The sequence below is a fragment of the Choloepus didactylus genome, chromosome 3 (assembly GCF_015220235.1).
Source record: "Choloepus didactylus isolate mChoDid1 chromosome 3, mChoDid1.pri, whole genome shotgun sequence".
Lineage (NCBI taxonomy): Eukaryota > Metazoa > Chordata > Mammalia > Pilosa > Megalonychidae > Choloepus > Choloepus didactylus.
The window spans coordinates 93,809,840-93,831,927 of NC_051309.1; the positions used below are offsets into that span (position 1 = coordinate 93,809,840).

Sequence of the window (22,088 nt, forward strand, 5' to 3'; positions counted from 1 at the left end):
ATGTTTCCCCTCTTCTTAATGTTCTCATCTGCACACACACCCCAAGATTAAATGCAAGTGTCTTTATAAGCCACCTTGAATGAATCCGTTTTGAAACAAGACAGTGCATAAATTAGCAAAGTAAAGTGTTTTTCCAAAGAAGTCTATGAAGGACCAGATGGAGGTGCACACTCAGACACATTTGTTTGAGAATGCCCTGGGTAGTAAGGAAATGTTTCTTGTTTTCTGTTTCTTCTGGGCTATGTTACTTACCAGTGTCTGGGCAGACCTTGCACGTGTACTTCTAAATTAATTGATTCATTTTTCTTACGTAAATTCAGGGAAAAAGGGAGAGACAGTGAAAACTGGGGCCTTCCACAGCTAGTTAATTCAAAGAGTGTTTTTTCCTTTTAGGCTTTGAGAGAGGATTTCAGGTTTTTTAGGGATTGTCCTAGATTGACTGGTGGTGTCCTAGATTTCTAAGGCAGTGAACTGACAGTTGGAGGAGTTTAGTTCTAAGTGTGCATCAGAATTAATTGAAGGACTCCCACCGATCACTTCACTGTCACTTGCTAGAAGGATATGTGGGTGCTTGTGATAGTGCAGTTACCTGAACCCAAACCTGTGGGAAGGATGTCACCACAAAGTCACCAGGTCTACACGTTAGACTTCCTTACAAGTTGATATACATGTTGACAGGCAGAGGCTCAAAAGCATGAAAAAGAGTTTGCCATGAAGAATTCTGTATTCTTTTTTTTAAAATTCAAGTTTATTGAGGTATATTCAAATGCCATACATGGTGTACAGTCAGTTGTTCATAGTACCATTATATAGTTGTGCATTCATCACCACAGTCAGTTTTTGAACATTTTCATTGCCGCACACTAAAGAAATAAGAATAAAAGTTAAAGTAAAAAAGAACACCCAAAACATCCCATATTTCCCATCCCTCCCTCTTATTCATTTACTTTTTGTCCTCATTTTTCTATTCATCTGTCCATACACTGAATTAAAAAGTGGGAGCCACAAAGTTTTCACAATCACATGGTCACACAGTGTAAGCTATATAGTTATACAGTCGTCTTCAAGAATAAAGGTTACTGGGTTGCAGTTCAACAGTTTCAGATATTTCCTTCTGGCTATTCCAATACACTAAAAACCAAAGAGGGATAGCTATATAATGCATAAGAATAACCTCCAGAATGACCTCTTGACCATTTGAAATCTCTTTGCCACTGAAACTCTATTTTGTTTCATTTCTCTTCCACTTTTTAGTCCAAGAAGGCTTTCTTAATTCCATGATGCCAGGGCCAAGCTCATCCCCACAAGTCATGTCCCACGTAGCCAGAGAGATTTACACCCCTGGGAGTCATGTCCCATGTGGCGGGGAAGGCAGTGAGTTTACCTGCAGAGTTGGCTTAAAGAGGGAGGCCACATCTGAGCAACAAAAGAGGTTCTCTGGGGGTGACTCTTAGGCGCAATTTTAAGTAGGTTTAGCCTCTCCTTTGCAGTAACAAACTTCATAAGGGCAAGCCCCAAGATCGAGGTCTTGGCCTTCTAAATTGGTAGCCCTAATGTTTGTGAGAATATCATTAATTCCCCAGTAGGGGAAATTTAATATTTCCACGTTTTCCCCCAGTCCCTCAAGGGGGCTTTGCAAATACATCTGTATTCTGTACCCAAAGTACTCTGGGATGTATTGGGTCTTCACACTAACCTGTACAAACCAACCAGATTTCACTCCCTATTCAGTGTTCCGTGTAATTATGTTGTTTGAATAAACTGATCATGTACAAGTTAAATTATATAGTGTCTCACAAAAAATATAGATTTTGCACCTAATAAACCTCTCTTCCTTTGGTCTCACAGAGAATTTGAAGTTTTAAAAACACCATCAATATTGTCCTTTACCATTTAGTCTGATTTACCTTAGTCCTAACCAAGTCTGTGTCATTCATATCTCTAATTGAAGACTGATCTTTTTTTTCAGACTCTTTTACATTTGCTGTATGGGTAATGCTGACATTCAAAGCTGCCAGACTCTGGCTCTGAGTCTCAGGTGTCACACAGATACCCAAAGTTCCAGAGACCGACCAGATTATACACAAAGATCTCAGCATCTCAGAATTTAGAAACAGCCATTACAACTCAGGAATAAATGTAACTGCTGTAAGAGCTTACATTCTAGGGACCTTTACCATAAGCCTTCCCCTGATAACCTATGCTCTCAGATTCAATTCTCAGAGTTTGCACATTATAGTTAGCCCGTATTAGTGAGGCATTATCATGTTTTTCTTTTCATTTTTGGTTTATTTCACTCAACATACTGTCCTGAATGTCCCTGCACCTCACAACTTCACTACTTCTTGTAGCAGTTCAATATTCCATTGTAAGTATACACCACAGTTTGCCACTCTGTTCATCCATCTGTGTACCCTTAGGCCACCTTCATCCACTGCAAATCGTGAATACTGACACCATAAACCCCACTGTGCAAATGTCCATTCATGTCCCTCTTTTCAGTTCTTCCAAGTATGTATCTAGTAACCAAGTTGCAGGACTATATGGCAACCCCGTGCTTAGCTTCCTGTGGAACCACCACGCTGCCCTCCAGATGGCTGCACCATTCTGCTTCCCCCCCAGTGGTGGTTAGGTACATCCCTTTCTCCACATTTTCTCCAGCACTTGTGTCCCTCTTTATTTTTTAGGTGGTTTTATTCACACACCATACATTCCATCCTATGTAAAGAATCATTTGTTCCCTGTATAATCATGTAGTTATGCATTCACCACCACTGTCTGTATAAGGACATTTCCGTTTCTTCCGCAAAGAAAGAGAAAGAGGGGAAAAAAGATAAAGAAAGAAAAAAAAATGGTAAAGTTCTATGCTGCGATCTCAGCCATTCCAGCCTTCTTTACTGTGTGTAAAGAGCACACACGGGTGTCCCCCAACAGTTGTTCCAGAGTATTTACTAGTTGTTCCTGGCTATTTACTAGTTGCTCTAAAGGACCAACTAAATTCTACACCTCTTTATGCCACCATCTTGCCCTGCCTCCTCTCTCTGTATTCTTTTAATGATTACGTATATTTATTTAGCACTTTAGTTGGTATAAAGGAATGCTTTTGAGATACTTTCCTCCTGTAAATATTCCCTTCTGTTCTTTACTCTTTATTCTCCCAAATCATGTTTATAATCCTTCATTCTTATCAAAATGTTTGAAAACATACAAACATACCTTTTCATATGTGTAGAGATGGATATAAAGACATTTTACAAAGAGAAAATTACATCAACAGAGTGGGGGAAAAGCCAGAATCACAAAGCACCTATTTTCATTTTGTTGTGTTTCTGGTCTTATCTGTAACTTAAATACCCAGAGGATTTTGTAGCTTGTTTGTTTTTCAACAACATAAATTATATGTTTTTCATTAGGAAAAAAGTAAGCTTTAAGTAATCCACTCATAATTTTATACAAATAAAAGTGGGTATAATCGGATGATTCTTTTGAAAGAAGGGGGAAATCTGTTCCTAAAATCTCTGTGTTACTTGATGTGAATGTGCATGTTTGATGATTTATATTTAGAAAATTGCCATTGATGTGTTGCAGTCTACTTATTGTACTTGTTGTCAGGTATTCCATTAGACGTTGTTCCTTTTCCTGGATATTGGGAATAGTCTTACCTGATGCAGAAATCTGTTTCAAGGCAAATCTCATCAAATCTAGATTGTGTTCCATCCCCCTACCATCATATGCACTCGCATTATATGTGCTGATAGGTTTTTGTGTGTGTGTAGTTGTCTTTAAAAAATCTAATTATTCTCATTGCCTTTGCTGTATTTCTTTACTATTTTGTTTGTACAATTATGTTTGTTAACAATTTGCTTTGTTTGCTGTACTACAATAATAGGGTGAAGCAGAAAGAGACCATGAAAGCAAGAAAATCAGACTGGAGAAAGAAACCAAATCACAGCTGTCATCTTCATCTTCGTCATCTTCCCACAAAGAGTCTACTAAGACAAAGTAAGTAGAGAAGCTTAGCTATACAGCCTAGAATGGTGGTTGAGTCTTCCTGGGTCTTGATGTGGCACAGTAGTCTTTCTTCTATAGTAGTATCAGTAGGTTGATGAACTAGTATTGGTTCATTTTGATGATGTGTTAGATTTTTTTTATATTGCTTTTATCCATGAGGAGTTTATAAAAATTAACAATTAATTTGACAACATATTTGGATTTTTCAGAAACATTTTGAGTATGGACATTTTCTTAATGTCTGGACTTAACATTTTTCTAAAGGAATTTGTTCATAAAAATTGCAGCCAATAAGGAAGGTGCTGTATCCCTATTTTATAGATGAGGAAACTGAGGCACAGAGAGATTAAAATTACTCGCCCAAAGTTACAGAATTTGGACTCTCAGCGCTTGGCTTCAGTGCTCTTTCTTTTAGAGATGAGTGAGTCTGTAGGGCCCACTCACTGTAACGGTGGCTAGCAAGCAGGATGGCAGGTGAGAAGGGCTGGTGCCAGGAAGGTGTGAACATAAAAAGAAAGTGCCTGTCACTTACTCTCTGATTTATTCAGGAAGTTTTTTTCTCAGAATGACTTGGCAAAAGCATGTGCCTAGTGTTACCGTGCAGGTGCCAAGAGCCGACACATAGATTTGAGAGAAAGAAGGGGCCAGAAGTGAATGACAGCTGGGTTTGCCTGCTGGCTGGACAGAGAAAGACACAGATTGGGGAGCAGCTAAAGCAAGATTTACTCAGTTAGAGATATTTAGGACCATTGGAGACCTTAGTGGAAAAGCACACACCCTCATTTATTGCTGATAGATAGGGCAGGGTTTTTCAAAGGCATCAAAAAATCCCTGAAGTTTCGCCTTCCTACCACTAGATCGAGTTCATGCTCTGTGATGTTTCAGTCTTCCATGCCAGCAGCCCTTCTGTCCTTTTAGAACTAAACAGCTAAGCCATGTGATTCGTGTTCTACCTTAACTTAGTTTTGTACGATGTTTCACTCTAGAACACCCAGGCCTTCCTCTGAGCCCTCAAAGAAGGAAATGCTTCCCCCAGCCCCTGTGTCATCATCTTCCTCATCCTCCCAGAAGCCAGCCAAGCCTGCACACAAGAGGCCGAGGCAGGAAGCAGACTCCTGTGGCCAGGACCCTCCCAGAAGTGCCAGTAGTACCAAGAGCAGCCATAAAGACTCTTCCGTTTCCAAGCACAGAAAAGTAGAGGGGAAGGGCCCTGGAAGCTCTGCGGAACACAAGGTAAGTGGGGAGATGGTGATTGTGCACAGTGGGATATATTGGTGTTTCTTTGTATGAAATTCCCAAATCAGAGAACAAAGTCCTAGTGATAGTATTTCAGAGCTACTCATCACTTTTAACATGGCAGGAATTGAGTTGTTTGTGTTTCAAGTTCCACCTTTGAAGGGAACAGAGAATAAAAGCGGTTTATATTACATAAAATGTTAGGCGTTGGTTTATTCTTCTTAAACAGTGGTTCAGAGGTGAAGAATAGGAATAGATTTTTTTTTTTTGTAATAACTTTCTATCAGGTGCTTTGCAGTGAAAAATGGTTTATCCTGGTTAGCTTGTGATTTGATTTGTTTGATCTCAAATATTTCATTATTGGTTATAGTGGGACAAAATGACCCACTTTCTCAACTGCAAGCTCCTCTCTTCCTGTTAACCTGTTGTGTGTGCTTGTATTGAGTAAAAGAAAACATTACGTTTGGCTTTGTTGATAATCTGTTCTCTTGGACATTCTTCTCACTTGCCTTTTTGAGTCCACAGTGCAGCCAGAATAGTATCAGTAGCTGGGAAAGTGATTAACTGAGCTAAATTGTGCAATGCATGATTTCCTCTCTTTTGAACTACTCTTTTGGGCCTGTTAAGAGGGATGGTACTTGTATGACAATGATCTTATTGTTAAGTGTAATCTGTATGATGTGTGTGTGTGTTTTTTTTAAGGGGTCTGCTGGAGATACAGCAAATCCTTTTCCAGTGCCTTCTTTGCCAAATGGTAACTCTAAACCAGGGAAACCTCAAGCGAGGAATGACAAGTAAGACTTTGGTTGCTTTCTTCCTCTTTCTTCCTTCATTTCTTCCTCCTCTTCCTCATCCTCTCTCTCCTGCTTTTCCTTCTCCCTCATCTCCTCTTTCCTTCTTCACCCACTCTCTCTCCTCTCTCTCTGTTACCTTCTCCTCTAGCTTCTTTCATCATTCTCTTATTCTAACCTTCTTAAACCATCTTGCCCCTGTCTAGTAATTTTAGGTTCATGTTATCTATCCCTGATTTTTCCTCTTCTCTTTCAGACAACAAGCAGATTTTCACATGAAGGAGGCCAAAAGGTTGAAGCACAAAGCAGAGTCAATGGTCAGTCTTGGCTCTTTTAGCCTTTGGTAGAGTGTTTTCTGACAGCATTTTCTATAGTCTGATCCCACAGTGATTCTTATCGCTAAATTTGTACGCGCATGTGTGTATGTTTGTCAGCAGGAGGGAGGAGTGTGTGGGGCCAAACGTTAGCCACAACATAAGCAGGATAACCAGGATCTCAATGAATGAGAGGGGAAGAGGATCTTAGTGCAATTATTTTCTTTGACTCCATTGATTCAGTCTGATCATGGGCAAATATACAAGGACCTATTTGTCACAAGTTTCATGTATGAATGAGTAAAAATTGATCTAGCTTGCGGTGTTTTAATTCCTGAGTGCTCCCTTGTCCCACTGAATCAGTTCTTTGGATATAAAAAAACGAGTCCTGCCGTTGAAAGTCTGTCGATTTATGTTCATCCTGAAAACATTTTGTAAGATGAGGAAGCCTGTTTATATTCCAAAATTATCTTAAAGCCCTTGAGAGACTGACCTGATGGAACAATAGACCAAGGCCATTAAATTAAATTTTAAGATTGAGGTAATGATTGCATTGTTGATAAACATGCTTTAAAGAAATGAACTCTGTTTAACTGGTGGCTGTTGGACTTCCTGGAACATGGTGGTTTTGTTAATTGTATGTGTAATTAAATAGGCTTTTACATCTCTATTGCAGTGTAATTAGTCATGTTTGCCCTTTGTCATTCTTACAGCTAAGACTTTTATTATCTAAGGCTTTTATTTACTTAGTGTTTTCCCTAACCTAACCCCCTACAAATGCACACATCTCTCCAGAAACACGTATGTTGAGCATTGTAACATAGGAGAAGAGCATGGTTGCCTTTATTCTGCGTGTGCAAACCTGACCACACAATCCAGAGGCCCAAAGGGGTCTGAACCAGACCCGAGACCTGGACTGCTGCTCTCTGTCCTCACTCGCCGCACCTGCATCTGTTCTCAGACAGGCTAAGGAAGGGTGGACTAAAGTACTTTTGTCAGATCTATGTTCATCTTGGCAAAATGTTATTGAGTCTGTACCATACTCAGTGCTAGGAAGTCCAAGGCAAACCCCTGTTGGCCTGTTCCTGAAGCTGCCCTGTACCAGGATGACCTGAGTCAGATTATCACATCTGTGCCAAACGGTGGTGTTCTTTCAAACCTCTTTCTTCCAGCTTCCAAGATTTTTGCTGGAACTGTGTGAAACTTTTAAATTTTGGAAAAGAGTAAATATTCTGTGCTTTGTCAGCTAGTTATCTAAAACTTATTTTGCCATTTGGACACTTTCCACTCTAGATTCCCTTACTGCTCAAACAAGTAAGATTAATACTCCAGAGAACTTTTTTTTTAATCTATGCATATGCACACCTTTCTGTTCACCTAAAGTCGACCGTACATCCTGGTGTGCCCAGGACAATCCTGGTTTGTGCTTGTTTTGTCCCACGTTAATAATTAATAGTATCCTGTGTCACTCTCACAATATCCCAGCTTGGACAGTAACTTGTATGGCCACCCTCTCTTTAATATTCTTCCTTAATCCCATGGTGCCTCAAAGATGTACATTTGACATTCCACAGCTGAGTATAGAGGAGTATATTTCACCTCTATACCATGCTCGTTGATTGTTGGGTAGGAAAATTAGAACTCTGCTACTTGAACACTCTCTCAGGAAATGCACAGGAAGTTATCTCAGGGATGTTTTTATTATTGGCCTTACAAAATACTTAGGAAGGGGATATTGACAAATTGCTATGTTGTAGTTTCTTTTGTTCCTGCCCTAAAGCCCAATATTAATTTTAGAAATTCTATGGAACGGATGATGTTGAGTAAATAAATTTGGAGATTTGGATTTCCATCAGTGAAGCAAACCAATCTGGCCAGATACTGCTAATTAATTGGGGCATGCTAATTTGATATTTGTTCTTTCTGTCACTACTTATCTGAGCTTTGCGGTTCTCCAGAAAAATTATTTAAAAATTGAAATTTATTTTAAAAAATTGAAAATTATTGTTCTAGAAGGTTGAGTACTCTGAAAGCATATAGCAACCCAGTTTACTCAGCTACTGACAAAACACAAGAATGAAACACATTGAAATCATTGGATTGGAAGCTCATTGAAGGGAGGAGTTGTTTCTGATCCTGCTCATGGGGGGGGCAGCACAGTGCCTGTGGGCTTTAGGAAGAGTTAACTGTATAAATGAATTAGCAGTCCTACACCAATTTTCTTTGCTGATATGTCACCTTAGTCTTATACTAGTATCTTTACTATTTTCCTCTCCTTTTTCTGAACACATCAAATTGAGAGCATTCACAGAAACAACAAACAAAATTGCAAAAGTCATATTAATCACTTGCTCTTGTAATGTGTGCTACAAATCATATACCGTGTGTAGAGAAAAGGTAGAATTGTTCACCACAGCCTCATCTGTTGAGTTGGCCAGGTGCCACCTGGTGAGAAGAGTGTTCAGTGATAAAATGTATATTCAGATTTAAGGTGACCAGCAACATCTGATTTCATTCATATTTCCACATTCCCTTTAAGGGACTCTGAAATCATATCCCTATTGGCCCAGGCTATAGCCTTGTATGCTTAACCCAGACGCCAACAGAGAGTAAATCATCTGCTGAGTTTTAAAAAGCATAAGACAATTGTTAGATGACATATCTAAGATGGCTTGCAAGCCAGAATGAGTGTTTTTTATTTATAATGAGATACTCAGAACATGCAAAGAAACTTATATCTCTGTTAACTGTAGATGTATAGAATTATCTGTTTCTTGAGAAAGTTATATAAGGAATAATTGGACATTAATAACACAGGGCCTAGGTACTTATTGCCTTAGTTTGAATATGGTCCTTCATGAGGTTTTGAGAGAGTCATCTTAACACAGAATTGTTTTCTTTTTCTGAATAAATTTTTACTGAAAGAAAATCTCTAGTAGGTCAGAAGTGACAGGCTTTGGTTTATCATTTTAAATTCATTTAGTCTCCCCCTTTTATCTAGGCATAATTAATCCAAGACAGTGGTGAAAAGTTACAGTAAACGATATGGGTGAGAAACTAAGAAAAAGTTTGTCTTAGGCCTAACAATGACTATGTTCTTCTCCTACAGACAGACAAGGTGGGAAGGGCATTTAAGTACCTGGAAGCCGTCTTGTCCTATATTGAGTGTGGAATCGCCATGGAGTCTGAAAGCCCCGCGTCCAAGTCAGCTTACTCTGTATACTCGGAAACTGTAGATCTCATCAAGTAAGTGCCAAGTAATTTTGCTATCTGCTTAAGTACTTCTCTTGCCTCATCTTTATTGCTTTAATCCATCTGAATCCATATGAAGACAGCTCAGTAGAGGGAGCCTGAAAAAAGTCACTGGTCTAAGAACTTTTTCTATGTGCGCTAAACTAAAATTATATTCTAGATGAAGCTTGAGAACAGAATAATTGGGTCCAACTACGTCACTTTGCCAGGTGCACCGTGGAATACCAGACCTTTCAGGGAGAGGTTTTTTTTTTTTTTTTTCCTTTCCAGTTTAGCTTTCTTATCAGATGTCCTCTCATCTCAGTTTCAACCCTCGTCTTTGTGTACTGTCTTTCATTTCAACAGGAATCTCAGTAAGGACACAACTCTAGTTGGTTTCCAGCAGGTAGACAGGCCAGGGAGAGACGCATCCTTGCCTGGTTTTCTGCATGGCCTTGAATTGTTGTTTTTAAGCCTCATTTTTTTGTGTTGCTTGCATGTCTTCACGTCTTCAGGAAAAATCGGTATAAAACTGGGACAAACAAAAGAAGGTCTATTTTTGTCTGTAATTTTCTAACTTCCTTTGTTTAAACTGGTCTACTCTTGTATTTTCCTACAGATTGATAATGTCATTAGAATCCTTCTCAGATGCCACACCACCAACGCAAGAGAAAATATTTGCTGTTTTATGGTGTGTACCATTTTCTTTGAATTTCTTTTTGCATTGTTTGATGTTACCAAAAGATTTTGAAATTGTTTTCTTAACAGGAGAATTATGATGAAAAGCGAATCAGTAGCTGAAAGGAGTTGAATGTGTGGCCAAGGGGATTAATCCCTCTGATAGTTAGTTATTATGAAATGACATCTATTGCCATTTTACTGATGACTCAGTGAATGCTTTCAACTTGTGACTTTAATTGCATCCTTGTATGTTTGCGTCCCCCCCAGTATTCACTTTTGGTAGTACTGTGAAAAGTGCAGTGAAGTTATTGAGCTGGTCTTGTCTCTTTCTCATGTAGATGCAGAAAGCCCACTGTGTTCATTAGATTTTAAAAGATATGATAGTCATGTTCACAAGGCAGTACTTTAACTTCTTTTTGTGCTCATAGCATGCGTTGCCAGTCCATTTTGAACATGGCGATGTTTCGTTTTAAGAAAGACGCAGCAATGAAGTATTCTCGTTCTCTAAATGAACACTTCACAAGTTCTTCCACAGCTGCCCAGGCACCTGCTCCATGTATTGCAAGGTAACTACAAATCTAATTTAAATTTCCAAAATTGAGTCATTTCTTTATTTACCAACCATTTGTATATACATATAAGTTGGGCTTTTCAAAAAGAAGAAAAATGTGTACTTCATCTATGTGCTGTTTGCTCCTTACACTTAAATCATTAGCATATTACTGCCTTTTTGAGGGATAGGCATGCATCAAAGTGTTCGCTTTTTGAGTAACATAAAAAGATAATTGCAAAAAATATGGAGTCAAAATTTTAGAGCTTTGAGGATCTTTTGATACAACTGAGAACACAAAACAACAAGAGGCAGAACCAAAGTCCCTTCTTTCTGTATATGACGTGTCTTCCTGGCATTTCAGTAAACAAGAACTTTCTAGAACCATTTGCCTTCCATCTTCTCCAAGACCCACACCAATGATGAATGAGAACAATTCCCTCTAGCAAAATTCTTGCTGCCACTTTGTGAGCTGAAATTGTTTACATATGCCATAAGATGTTGAAAACTAGAATTCTTGTGAAGGTGGTTTTAAAATGAGGATAGAATTTTCTCCCCTGTAGTTTTTGCCTAGTTTTTTTAGTTGTTTTTTTTTTTTTTCCTTTTTAATTTGGTTATATTCGTTGAATAGTGTCTAGTTCTGTTAGGTTTTGCTATTTTAAGACTATCTCTTAGGACATTGTCCCATTTCTAGCACATTCAAAAGAAGACTCCCGTATGGCCTCTTTTAGAAAAGAAAAGTCCTGATTGAGAAGTAACTTAACTTCCTACCTCTGGAAATTTTTTATGCCTCCTACCTACAAAATATTATTTTTAGCAATAGGTTGTCAGTCACATTATTTTAAAACAACTCTTTCAACCATTTGTCCAGCCAGCATAAATTGAGCTCTTCTTTGTACCAAACCTTTTTCTAGGTCCTGGAGATATGGCAGTAAACAAAGCAGACAAGAATCACTGCCTTCTTGGAGCTTCCACTCTAGTTCTTTAAAGTACATGTCTTGCCGGGTGCATTTATGATCCCTGCAGCCCAAAGGGGAGCTGTCTCCATATCCTGAGGCTACTGCTCCTGACCCTTCTTTCCATTTTATATCCATTTACCTTTTATGTCTAAGTGATTTCACTTGTCTTTTCTCATTGGATCTATATCGAGGCACAAATTAACTTGCATGCTTGGGTATACAGTCAAGGCAGAGTAGAGGTATGATTGTGGGCCTGATGCATTACACTTCCTTGCCCAGTCTCTTTGTAAGCTGTCCCATGTCAGTTCGTTCATTGATTGAGCCAATATTTACTAAGAGCCTGTTCTTCACACTGCTAAAGGATTAAAAAGAAATGGTCTCTGACTTCATGGTGCTCATGACCCCAGAAAAAGGAATAGGTTTATAGTAGAAAGTGATAAATGCAATAAGAGAGGTAAGTTCAAGTGGTGGCAGAAAGGAAGCCGTGATGTCTTCACAGTGTCTAGAAGAGCACCAGGAGACAGGAGGTGCTCAGGTCCTGTGTACTGAGTGGGTGAATGAATGAATTGATATGAGATTAGGACCATCCCCACAGAGGAAATATTGTCTTACTAAGTGTGAGTTGCATTTAAGATGGGAGGAGGGACTAGAGTATGTAAATGGTATAAGAAAGAACATTTGGAATCCCCACCTGATAGCCCACCTGATTCTAATGTCCAGCAGTGGAGACCTTGCTCTGCCAGGCAGGCGTTACTGTTTCCATTTGTTGGGCCCCATCCCACTTTGTTTATGAAATATATTCCCCAAAGTACTGAAGGTGAAGGGTATCTCTTCGACCTTGTAGGAGTGACTTCAGAGGTGCATTTTTGGCTGGTTCGCAGTGAAACTCCGTGGCTTGCACTGCAGTTCCAGAGACAGGGAGCTCTATAATCTGGGAGTCTGTGTGAAAAAACGGTTTTCTCTCTTGTCTTCCACCTTCCAGAAGCACAGGTACACCATCCCCTCTTTCCCCCATGCCTTCTCCTGCCAGCTCTGGAGGGTCCCAGTCAGGTGCTGGCAGCGTGGGGAGCAGCGGGATGGCTGCCCCCGTCAGCACCCCAGTCAGCATCCAGAACATGACCTCCTCCTACGTCACCATCACGTCCCACATCCTCACCGCCTTCGATCTTTGGGAACAGGCTGAGGTACTTACAAGGAAGCATAAAGGTAAATGCTTCTGTGGTGGTAATCACTGGGGTATGGGGAATGGGAGAGAATAATGTTCTTTGTTTGTATTTTTTGTTCTGTTTGTTGACGAAAAGGAAATCCGTAGCTATCCCTTTCTTAATTTTTGCATTCTGCCTTGTAACATAGTTGCAGTTCCTTCTTGAGCTCTGTGGCTTGGACCTAGATTTTAGCAAAATTTAATTAAGGGACTAAAGCACCTTGCCCCTTCGGAAGTTCTGGGTCTTTATTGCTGCCTGAACGGAAATGCTAGCCGAAGGACAAGGCAGAGGAGGGAGGAAAGGCACTGGCTATTTTTGGGCTCAACAAATTTGAGATATGAAGTAAAATAACCCAAATACTCAGTTTGTTTGTTTTTAGTCTGTGTTAAGATGGCTAGACAGAATAGGAATGATATGGCTTAATGAATATTCTAGGGGTTTATTAGGGAGAAATCCAAGGTTTAGGAAATTGTAAAGTGTGCTACTAGGGGAACTGCTTGGTGTCAGTGCTGGTGACACTAAGTAAATGCTTATATGTGAATGCTAGATGAGGGCCGTTGCATAGTTTTTCCTGTCTGTAGGGGAGAAGCTGGATATAGTGCCTTTATTTCCCCACAGCCTCTCAGAACTTTATCGTCTTTCTTAGCAAACTCATGGTGCTTTTGACATGTTTTTTTCTTCTCATTCATGCATCCATTGATTCAAAACTATAAATTGGGTATTTTCTTTGTGTCAGGCACTGTGCTAGGCATTATGGATTCAACTAGAAAACAAACCTAATTCCTACTGTACTCACCTGGTGAAGGGATGTGGAGAATTGGAGAGCAGTTTTTTTGGTGTGACAGATGAAGTGCAGGATATTGTGGGGGTGTAGTTTCTGGAAAGTCAACTTTTTGTTTTTCTATTGTTATTTTTGTGTTTACATGTGTATTTACTTGGTTTTGGTTCTGTTTTCGTTACAGAATTCTTTGCTCAGCTCAGCACAAGTGTGTGTGCCCTTGCCCTCAACAGCAGCTTGACGGACCTGGTGCACTATACAAGACAGGGTTTTCAGCGGCTCAAGCAAATAACCAAAACACCTTAACAGAGGCCCAAGTTGATTCAATGCCTTGGGGACTTTTTTGCACATTGGAAGCCTCAAAAATAGTTCAGATGTTTGTTTCATCAGGACACCAAACTCTAGAAGAGAAGTACCATGAGATAGCGAGGACATTTGTCCACTTAAATTCTCAAGAACTGTGAGATCATTGGTTGGACACTATGGTTATGCAGAAGCAGAGATGATCTTGCTTTTCCTAACTGATGGACGGAAGTGCAGTGTAGCCTAAATGGTCGTATGAATGGTCTAGAAACATTTCCATATTTTTTTAACCAGCAGGATGAAAGTTGCAAATGAAATAAGGTCAGGAGAAGCAATTTCAACTCTGAAAACAAATTTATATCATCTCAGAAGCCACACTAGTCCATTCCCAGAAGGAAATTTTTTTTTAACAATGATTTTTGGTGTAGGGTTTTGTGGATGATTTTTGTTGTTGTTGTTTAAGTCTTGAGGGGAATATTTGTTTAATAAATTTCAGCAGTCATCGATAAAACATCAGTTGTGAAGGATTCCACCATACCCCACTTTCTGCCGATGAACAGAGGCTTTGATAATACCAAGTATTGTCGCAGTTTATAAAATTGAAGGACCCCATTGCCTGGAGTGCTGCACGTTCAGCCCTGCTCTGACTTCTCCGTTACTGTGCTGGAGGTCAGCCCAAATCCGAGCAGTGGAGAGAGTAGAGAGACCGGAGCACAGGGAGGCATCTCAAGATCTCCGCGAATCTGGCAGGACTTGGCGCCGTGGTTCCACCCCGGGCTTCAGTGAAAGGGGCTATCTTCACATGACAGTCGCCATTGAATGTGTTTGAATTTCCTACCATGGGGAAGAAGGGAACCAACGTTTATATCCGAGCAGATGGCTAAAGTTCTTTTTAATTTTTGTTTTAAGTCGAGCTGGAATTTGAGGTGCTGATCTGTGGTCTGCAGTTACATGGTAACTCGTGTTGTCTAACCAACTCAGAGTTCTGTCAGTGAACAAAGAAAAATGAAATCTACTTCTTAGAGAGGCTATATTTTTCTGCTACAAATTATTTTATATTTATAGCAAACCTAGACTTTAGAGCCCTTGATTGTCTAAGGAAAATTAACTCCTGAGAGTGTTTGGAGATTTGGAGTGGTTAATTAGAATTTTTAAAAAACAGTCACCACATGCCTTTACTCCAGAGTGTTCTCAGTCAACTAAATTTTGATTAGATTGAAGAGAAACCGTGGCCTTCCCCTAAGTTATTATTGTCATTACTATATACATTAAACCAAGTTCATTCTGAATGACTTAAAATGAAAGAACACATTGGTATTCCCACATGCCCATCAGCACAGTTTTTCGTTTTCATTGAAACTTTGAAGGTTATTATTGGAAATATTATTTTGGATGCAGTGTTTTTAAAAGCAAATTCTTTTTATCCCTTTTAGTAAGAAGTAGAATTTGCACATGTATTAAAATTGAAGAGTGTTAGCTCTAAAATTGTTAATTTCTCTCCCCTTTTAACCTCTTTTTGCCACTCTACATGGTCTGTTTCCTACCAGCCATGTTTGACATTTTCATATTCATTTATTAGTGAAGAAGGAAGTGCCATTTGTTGTTTGTAATGAAGAAATCTAAGATCCATATGATGAGTGTAAGAACTTTCTTGGGTAGTTTGGTAAATATGTATATTGGTACATGATCATGATGAACTGGTTTCATTTACGATTTTCTGAGGCAAAGCCATGGTCCTTTTTAAACTATTTGTTTAAAAAACAACCTGTTGCTAAATGAACAACAGTTACCTGATAGGTTGTATGCTTGTGGCCCTGTATGTCCAACTCTTAATGCAGGGGACAAGGCACCGGTGTCAGGCATATGTGATTATTTAACATCATTTTTCCCTTACTTCCTTGGCCATCTCCATTCCCTTTTCCCCATCACTACCTGTACCAGCCACTATAAATTTTGAAGGGTTATATTCTTTAAGACAGAACTGATCTGTGCAGATTGTGCCACAGTGTGTTCTTTCAGCACACCACGATGCTTCCTTGGCTGAAGACATTTCCAAGTAGATTTCTCAGCCAATTCTGGAAGAACGGATTGCTTCTTCAGTGGCCTTATTCTTTGTTTCTTTTTTTCCTGATCTCTATAAAAATTTATTTGTCCCTTGAAAAACTAAAAAAATTTGCATAGATCAGTATGTACTATTTTGATCATTGGATATTTCTGATTCTTACAGCAATGCACATTGTACTTAAAGAGAATTCCTAATGGCTCCCTTTTTAATAGAGTATGTAAAAGGCAGTGGTTGATGAATCCATAAGGCTCACAAGGTCTTTTTGCTGTTACAGTTGTATATAGAAATTTAGAGGATTTTAAAAAATCATTTGCACTTTTTCACTGCATGCTTAAACTTCCAAAGGCAAAATTTGTACTGAGAGATAACTGAAAGGGCTACATTATAAAATTAAGTCTTTGAATACGTGAAGTTATAACAGTAATAGCACACACTTCACAGTGAGATAAATACAGAGATTTTAAAACATCTTAAGGAGTGAATATAGAGTGTAAAATCTTGCCTTTGGCGCTACAGTTTTATGTGAGAGTGTGCATGTATGTGTGTGTGTTTAATAGGAAATGGAAAACACTGTTTTACTTTTAAAAGTGTTGAATGTTTCTGTCCTTTCTGGAAATAATTAAAATGTGAATGAATGAACTTCCTATTTTAGTCAGACTTAGGAGCCCTACTAAACAATGAAAAACACTTTCCTGAAATTTACCAAATTACACTGGGTTAAAAATGTGAAAAACATAGGCCACATGCTAGCGGTGGTGGAGGGGGCAGGTGCAGCCAGCGTGGCATCAGGAATAGAATTGCAATAGGATAATTTGACATTATTGATTGGGAAAAGCATCTGATTATTTTGAATGAAAGAACCTTTATTTTATAGATCTGTTTTGACCAAAATGTGTAGCTATTTCATCTGGACAGATTGGACCACAGTTATCTGTTGTTCTATATCCTTTAATTTCAAGGTTCAGGATATTTAGAAGCGAACAAACTACTCCTTTCTGGCTGAAAAGTTGCCTTATTTGGTATCTTAAATATTAATTTTAGTAGGATTAGGAGCTTACTATTATTATTATTCCTGTTCAATAATTTTTAGAAGCAAAAAGGAAACCACTGTGTCCTTCAAAACAAACAAAACTCTTATTTCTGATATAGGGAAGGCTGAGATTACTGAGATTATATAAACATGATATACGAGAGAGAGAGAGAGAGAGAGAGACAAGGAGAGATCAAGAACTGATTGGATGTATTTATTGTATCTTTGTTGAACAAGCCTCCTTTTGAATAATGCTATATTTATCTTGCCATGGCATTAGGGGATGTTATGTGGGTCTTGTAATTTTTATGTTTCTACTTCGTGATGTTTGAGGTCTCTTTATGAATCTTAAGGAAAATGAATCAAATAAGGCTTGATGTTGGGCATTTTTTTTTTTTAAAGGAAGTGTACTTTAAAAAAAAAAAAAAGAAAAAAAAAAACCCTTCCTGTCTCCCACTACAGATTCTTTCTACTTTTTCTTAATAGTTTCTTTTCCCAGACACTACACAAAATCTTTGGAAAAACTTTGCCATTTCATCTCTGGCACTCTCCACCTCCACCCCGATTAGCAGTATTTAAATCTTGCAAGAATATTTTGGGCTTCTTTTAAAAACACAGAAGTATAGGTTTTCTCACTGGGAAGTGAAAGTTGTGCATTGTGGCTGTGGAGTAATGTCAGGATCGATTATGGCGGTACTTGTTCTTTTCCTTTCTCTGGTGGGTTGCCCCTTTTTTGTGTGTTTTTGGTCCCATTTAGAATTAATGGATGTTAAGATATTTTCCTGTGCCTTTTTTATGTTTTGTCTTTTTTGTGGGGGTGGGGATGGAGGTAGAGTGGCAGAATAACATGATGTTGGGGATTCCGCTTCAAATGTTGCAGGTGGTATTTCTACCATGTAAACCTCAAAAATGCAATGCAGTTGTGATGGTTTCTCAGTGACTGAAAATGCACATCTCTTCGTGAGTTTTGGGCATGGGCCATGCTCTTTTGTTCCTATTTATGATGAGCTGACAAGCACCATCCACCACCTTTCTAAAGTGGCTGTAAATTTCCTATGGTCCAAGGGAAAATCACACTATATTCTGTCCCACTGCATCAGATATCAACAGGTACTGTGATGGTTAGAGAAGTGCCTATGCAAGGAGCCTAAGGGGGTGGGGAGGAAGCATACAGCTCCTGTGAGCCTTTATAGGACTTTATCAGCCTGGGGGGACAAGGGAATAAGACCACTGACAGTAAGGCTGGCCGAGCTGGGCATGGTCAGAGCGGGCAGTGGCTGACCTAAGGCAGGTAATTTCCTCTGCTTAAAAGTAGATGTCTAACTGATGTTTAACACAGGCAGTATTAACTTTGCCTCTGTTCAGGCCATCGACATGTATTGTTAAAATTACTGCACATCCCCCCCTCAGATATCAAGTATACACTGTTCTTGTCGGTGTGTGTGTGAGTGAGGAGGTATGTGTGTGTGTCCCAAATCTTGTTTTAAAATTTTTTTTTTTTTTTTTTTTTCTGAATGTGATCATGTTTTGGATGATACCTGAGCAGGGTTGCCTTTTTTTTTATTTATTACCATTATATATTATATTATATTATATATTTTTTGCTTTCTTATAACTTTAGAGGAAAGTCAAATCTTGGTATTATTAAAATTGTTTAAAAAAGGAATAAATTGTCCAGTTGAAAAATCACTGGCCTATCTTTAATATGATTTTTTCTTTCATTACTGTGGAATAATGTGCCAGCTGTCTGTTCACCACAATGATTTTGTATGTAGGATAGGGAAGCAGTGATGCTCTTGATGGGAAGATGTGCAACATAGATTAATAAGGGGGACTCCGTGTATTTTATCTACTTCAGCAATGGAATGGCAAGTTGGGGGCTTTTGTGAATAAAATTTAGCTGCCTTGTACAGTCCTTTGGAAGAGACATACCTGATCTGTGAGAGAATTACCGTTTTCATTTTTTTTTAGAAGAAAAATTTACAAAAGATCTTTCCAAAGACAGTGTGCCACAGATCTTTTGTTTGTTGTTCTCTATAATGAGGATTAATTGCTGTTTAAAAAAAATGCAATTGACTTGTTCATCTTCACATTGTTTCCTTTTCACAAGAGGATTGAGCTGTAAAAATAAATAAAAATTTAGAGAAGTCTTTGGAGTTGGATCCATCCTTTCACTTTGTATGAAATAATTCTTTGAATAGTTATTGCTTTATGAAATTACCATTTATATCCAAAGAGAGTCTCACACCAACTAATATGTTCTCAATAACAATATGTATTTACTGTTGAAAGGGAGAAAGAAGTGAGGGCAGAGGGTAGCTCATCCTTCTGTTCAGTTTTCCTTCCAAGATTGTAATCACACAAATTAGCCTAATAGCACCCGTGTGGCTTCTGAGCCTAACATCAACTGCCAGGGTGCATCAGTGACCAAGTCTGCCAATTTTCCATTTTGTTGCTGTGTAGACTGATTTGTAGAATGTTAGTATTGGAAGGAATCTAAAGGTCATCTGGTTCTCTTATCCCTTTGCCACCCTTAAAGAACTAATACTCTACCCTGGTGGTTTCATGAAATGGGAACAGACCTAAGCACTGAAATCTGACTTCCTGGATTTGAATCCTGGCTCTCCAGTTTGCTGGATGTCACTCTGGATAAGTTATATAACTTCTGTGGTTTTTTTCTCATTTATAAACTGTGTTGATATGGTATTAACCTAATATGATTGCAAGATCACATGAGATGAAGTGTGAAGAGGGCTTAGCATAGTGCCTGGCATAGAGTAAACACTCAGAAACTGGGGGCTATTATGTATGCCTTCCCCTCCCTGCACCACAGTATCCCTACAATATCCCCACAGCTTCTTCCTCACAAATGAGGTTGACTTCTTCCTGTACTTCAGAATTTAACTAAAGAGATTTCATTTGAAGTGGGCCTTGGAAGATGGTTCATAACATCTCTACTGGGTGTTGACCTGCTTTTTCATAAAAATCTTCCGTGTCATTATATAACTTTAAATGTCAGTAGTAGTATTCATTGTATGGTTGTACCATAGTTTATTTAACTACTCCCCTTGTTACACAGATTATTTCTAATTTGGGGATTTTATAATGCATGCTTCCATGACCATCCCTCTGGCAAAAACATTTGCCAAATCCAAGCTATTTCCTTGGTATAAATTCCTAGCAGTGGAATTGTAGGGTGACAAGATATATTTTTTTCCCAATTTTTATTTTGAAAAATTTCAGATATAGAAAACAGAACAAATAGTACAATGTGCACATATTACCTGCCACCTAGATTCAACAATATTTTACCGTATTTTCTTTATGAAAATATGTGCATTGCATATTTATTTCACCCCTGATAATTTCAACATGCATGTCCTAAAAGGACATCATTCTACTTAACCATAGTACCATTATAGCATCCAAGAAGTGTTTCAATATGTAATATTGAGTCCAAATTACTGCATTTGTCCCCAAAATGTCTTGTTTTGTTTTTTTGTTTTGTTTTAAAACCAGAATTCAATCAAGTTTCGTGCCTTGTATTTGATCATTGTGTCTCTTTGGTCTATTAATCCAGAATAGTCCTTCCACTTTTTTTTTTTAATGTAATGAAGTGACCACTCTCTAGGGTTTCCCATAACATCCATTAACTTATTCCTCTGTCTTCCCTAATCGTTGTATACTGGATGTTAGGTCTAGAGGCTCGATTATATTTGGCAAGAATCCTTCATGGGCGATGCTGTGTACTTCATGTTGCTTTGCATCAGGAGGCACTTAAAATAGTTCTTTCCACCATTTGCTGATGCTAATTTGAGTCTTTGGTTAAGGTACGATCACCAGAACTCTACTATATAAATGTGGGCTTCTTCCTGTTCCCACAACCTTTCACTTAGCGATTTAGCATGCATGGATGATCCTTGCTTGAATCAATTATTTCAATTTTAAGGGCTTTTGCCAGATTGCCCCAAGAAAAGTATTAATTTACACTCCCACCAGCAGTATTTTCAGAGTATCTATTTTCCTGCTCCTTCACCAACCCTTTTATGTTTGGAAGATTGGAAGAGAAAAATAATCAACTTGATAGGTGGGAAATGGTGCCCTTGTTTTGACTTACATTTTTTTTTTCTCTGGTTCTAATTTTTTCCCCATATGTCTAGTTGCCGTTTGCAATGCGTGGGTTATATGATCAGTACTAGACCCAGCTCAACTGCCCATCTACATAGGAGATGTGGGGAAAGTTGTTTTCACCTAAATAATATGGAATGTTTTCACCTCTAGACAGATTCTGCTAATGGAAGAAGGGATGCTGAATAAAAATAGATGATTCCTTCAGGCTAACATTTTATTATGTTAGAAATGTTTTCCTCCAGATTATCTTTTGCTTTTGAGTTTTTATTTAATTTTTTTTTATGTAATTTAATTTTTTTTTAAGTTTTAAGTAGGCAGACTTTTTATCATTGTCCTCCTGGTGGTTACTGCCCTTGGTATCTTGATGATATACCTAATTGCTATTTCCCAGACACAGCATTTTACATGTAACACTGAATAATGGCAACAATTTTGTGAGGTAAGTAGTGGTGATAATGTAATTTCCCTTTGGATCTTTCTGTTTTTTTGTTTCTTAGTGCATATTTAGGCATGTTTGGAACCCGAAGTATTTGAATGGTTATTTGGGCACTATTTGCCAGGATTGTTGGGAATGTACATTGTCGTAATCCAGCCTACTTTTAATTAATTCAACTAGGTGGTATCTGGAACCCTCAAATCCATTCCAACTTTTGAAGTTCAATGAGACTTTATTGGAATGTAATTGGAGATTTATCAGCTGTTACTTTGGTAGTGATTAGATAACTGTACCGATCTAGTCTGTCTTAAGAATAGGAGTCTTCAGCGTTTGTGGTTTCTCCATGGACTACACTCACTGAAAGGAA

At 38.5% G+C, this 22,088-nt stretch overlaps 1 protein-coding gene across 7 annotated transcripts in view; it reads left to right on the forward strand.

The window, feature by feature from the left end:
* AFF1 (AF4/FMR2 family member 1) overlaps window positions 1-19,304 on the forward strand; it is a 227,645-nt gene extending 208,341 nt beyond the window's left edge. For all 7 annotated transcript variants that reach the window (XM_037830208.1, XM_037830210.1, XM_037830209.1 and 4 more), the window contains 9 exons: window positions 3,890-4,002; window positions 4,998-5,244; window positions 5,950-6,041; window positions 6,295-6,355; window positions 9,462-9,598; window positions 10,203-10,274; window positions 10,693-10,830; window positions 12,756-12,979; window positions 13,941-19,304. In XM_037830208.1, coding sequence (XP_037686136.1) covers window positions 3,890-4,002; window positions 4,998-5,244; window positions 5,950-6,041; window positions 6,295-6,355; window positions 9,462-9,598; window positions 10,203-10,274; window positions 10,693-10,830; window positions 12,756-12,979; window positions 13,941-14,062 — 1,206 coding nt within the window. In that variant the 3' untranslated portion in view covers window positions 14,063-19,304. The remainder of the gene's footprint in view (window positions 1-3,889; window positions 4,003-4,997; window positions 5,245-5,949; window positions 6,042-6,294; window positions 6,356-9,461; window positions 9,599-10,202; window positions 10,275-10,692; window positions 10,831-12,755; window positions 12,980-13,940) is intronic.
* The last annotated feature ends 2,784 nt before the right edge of the window (window positions 19,305-22,088 follow it).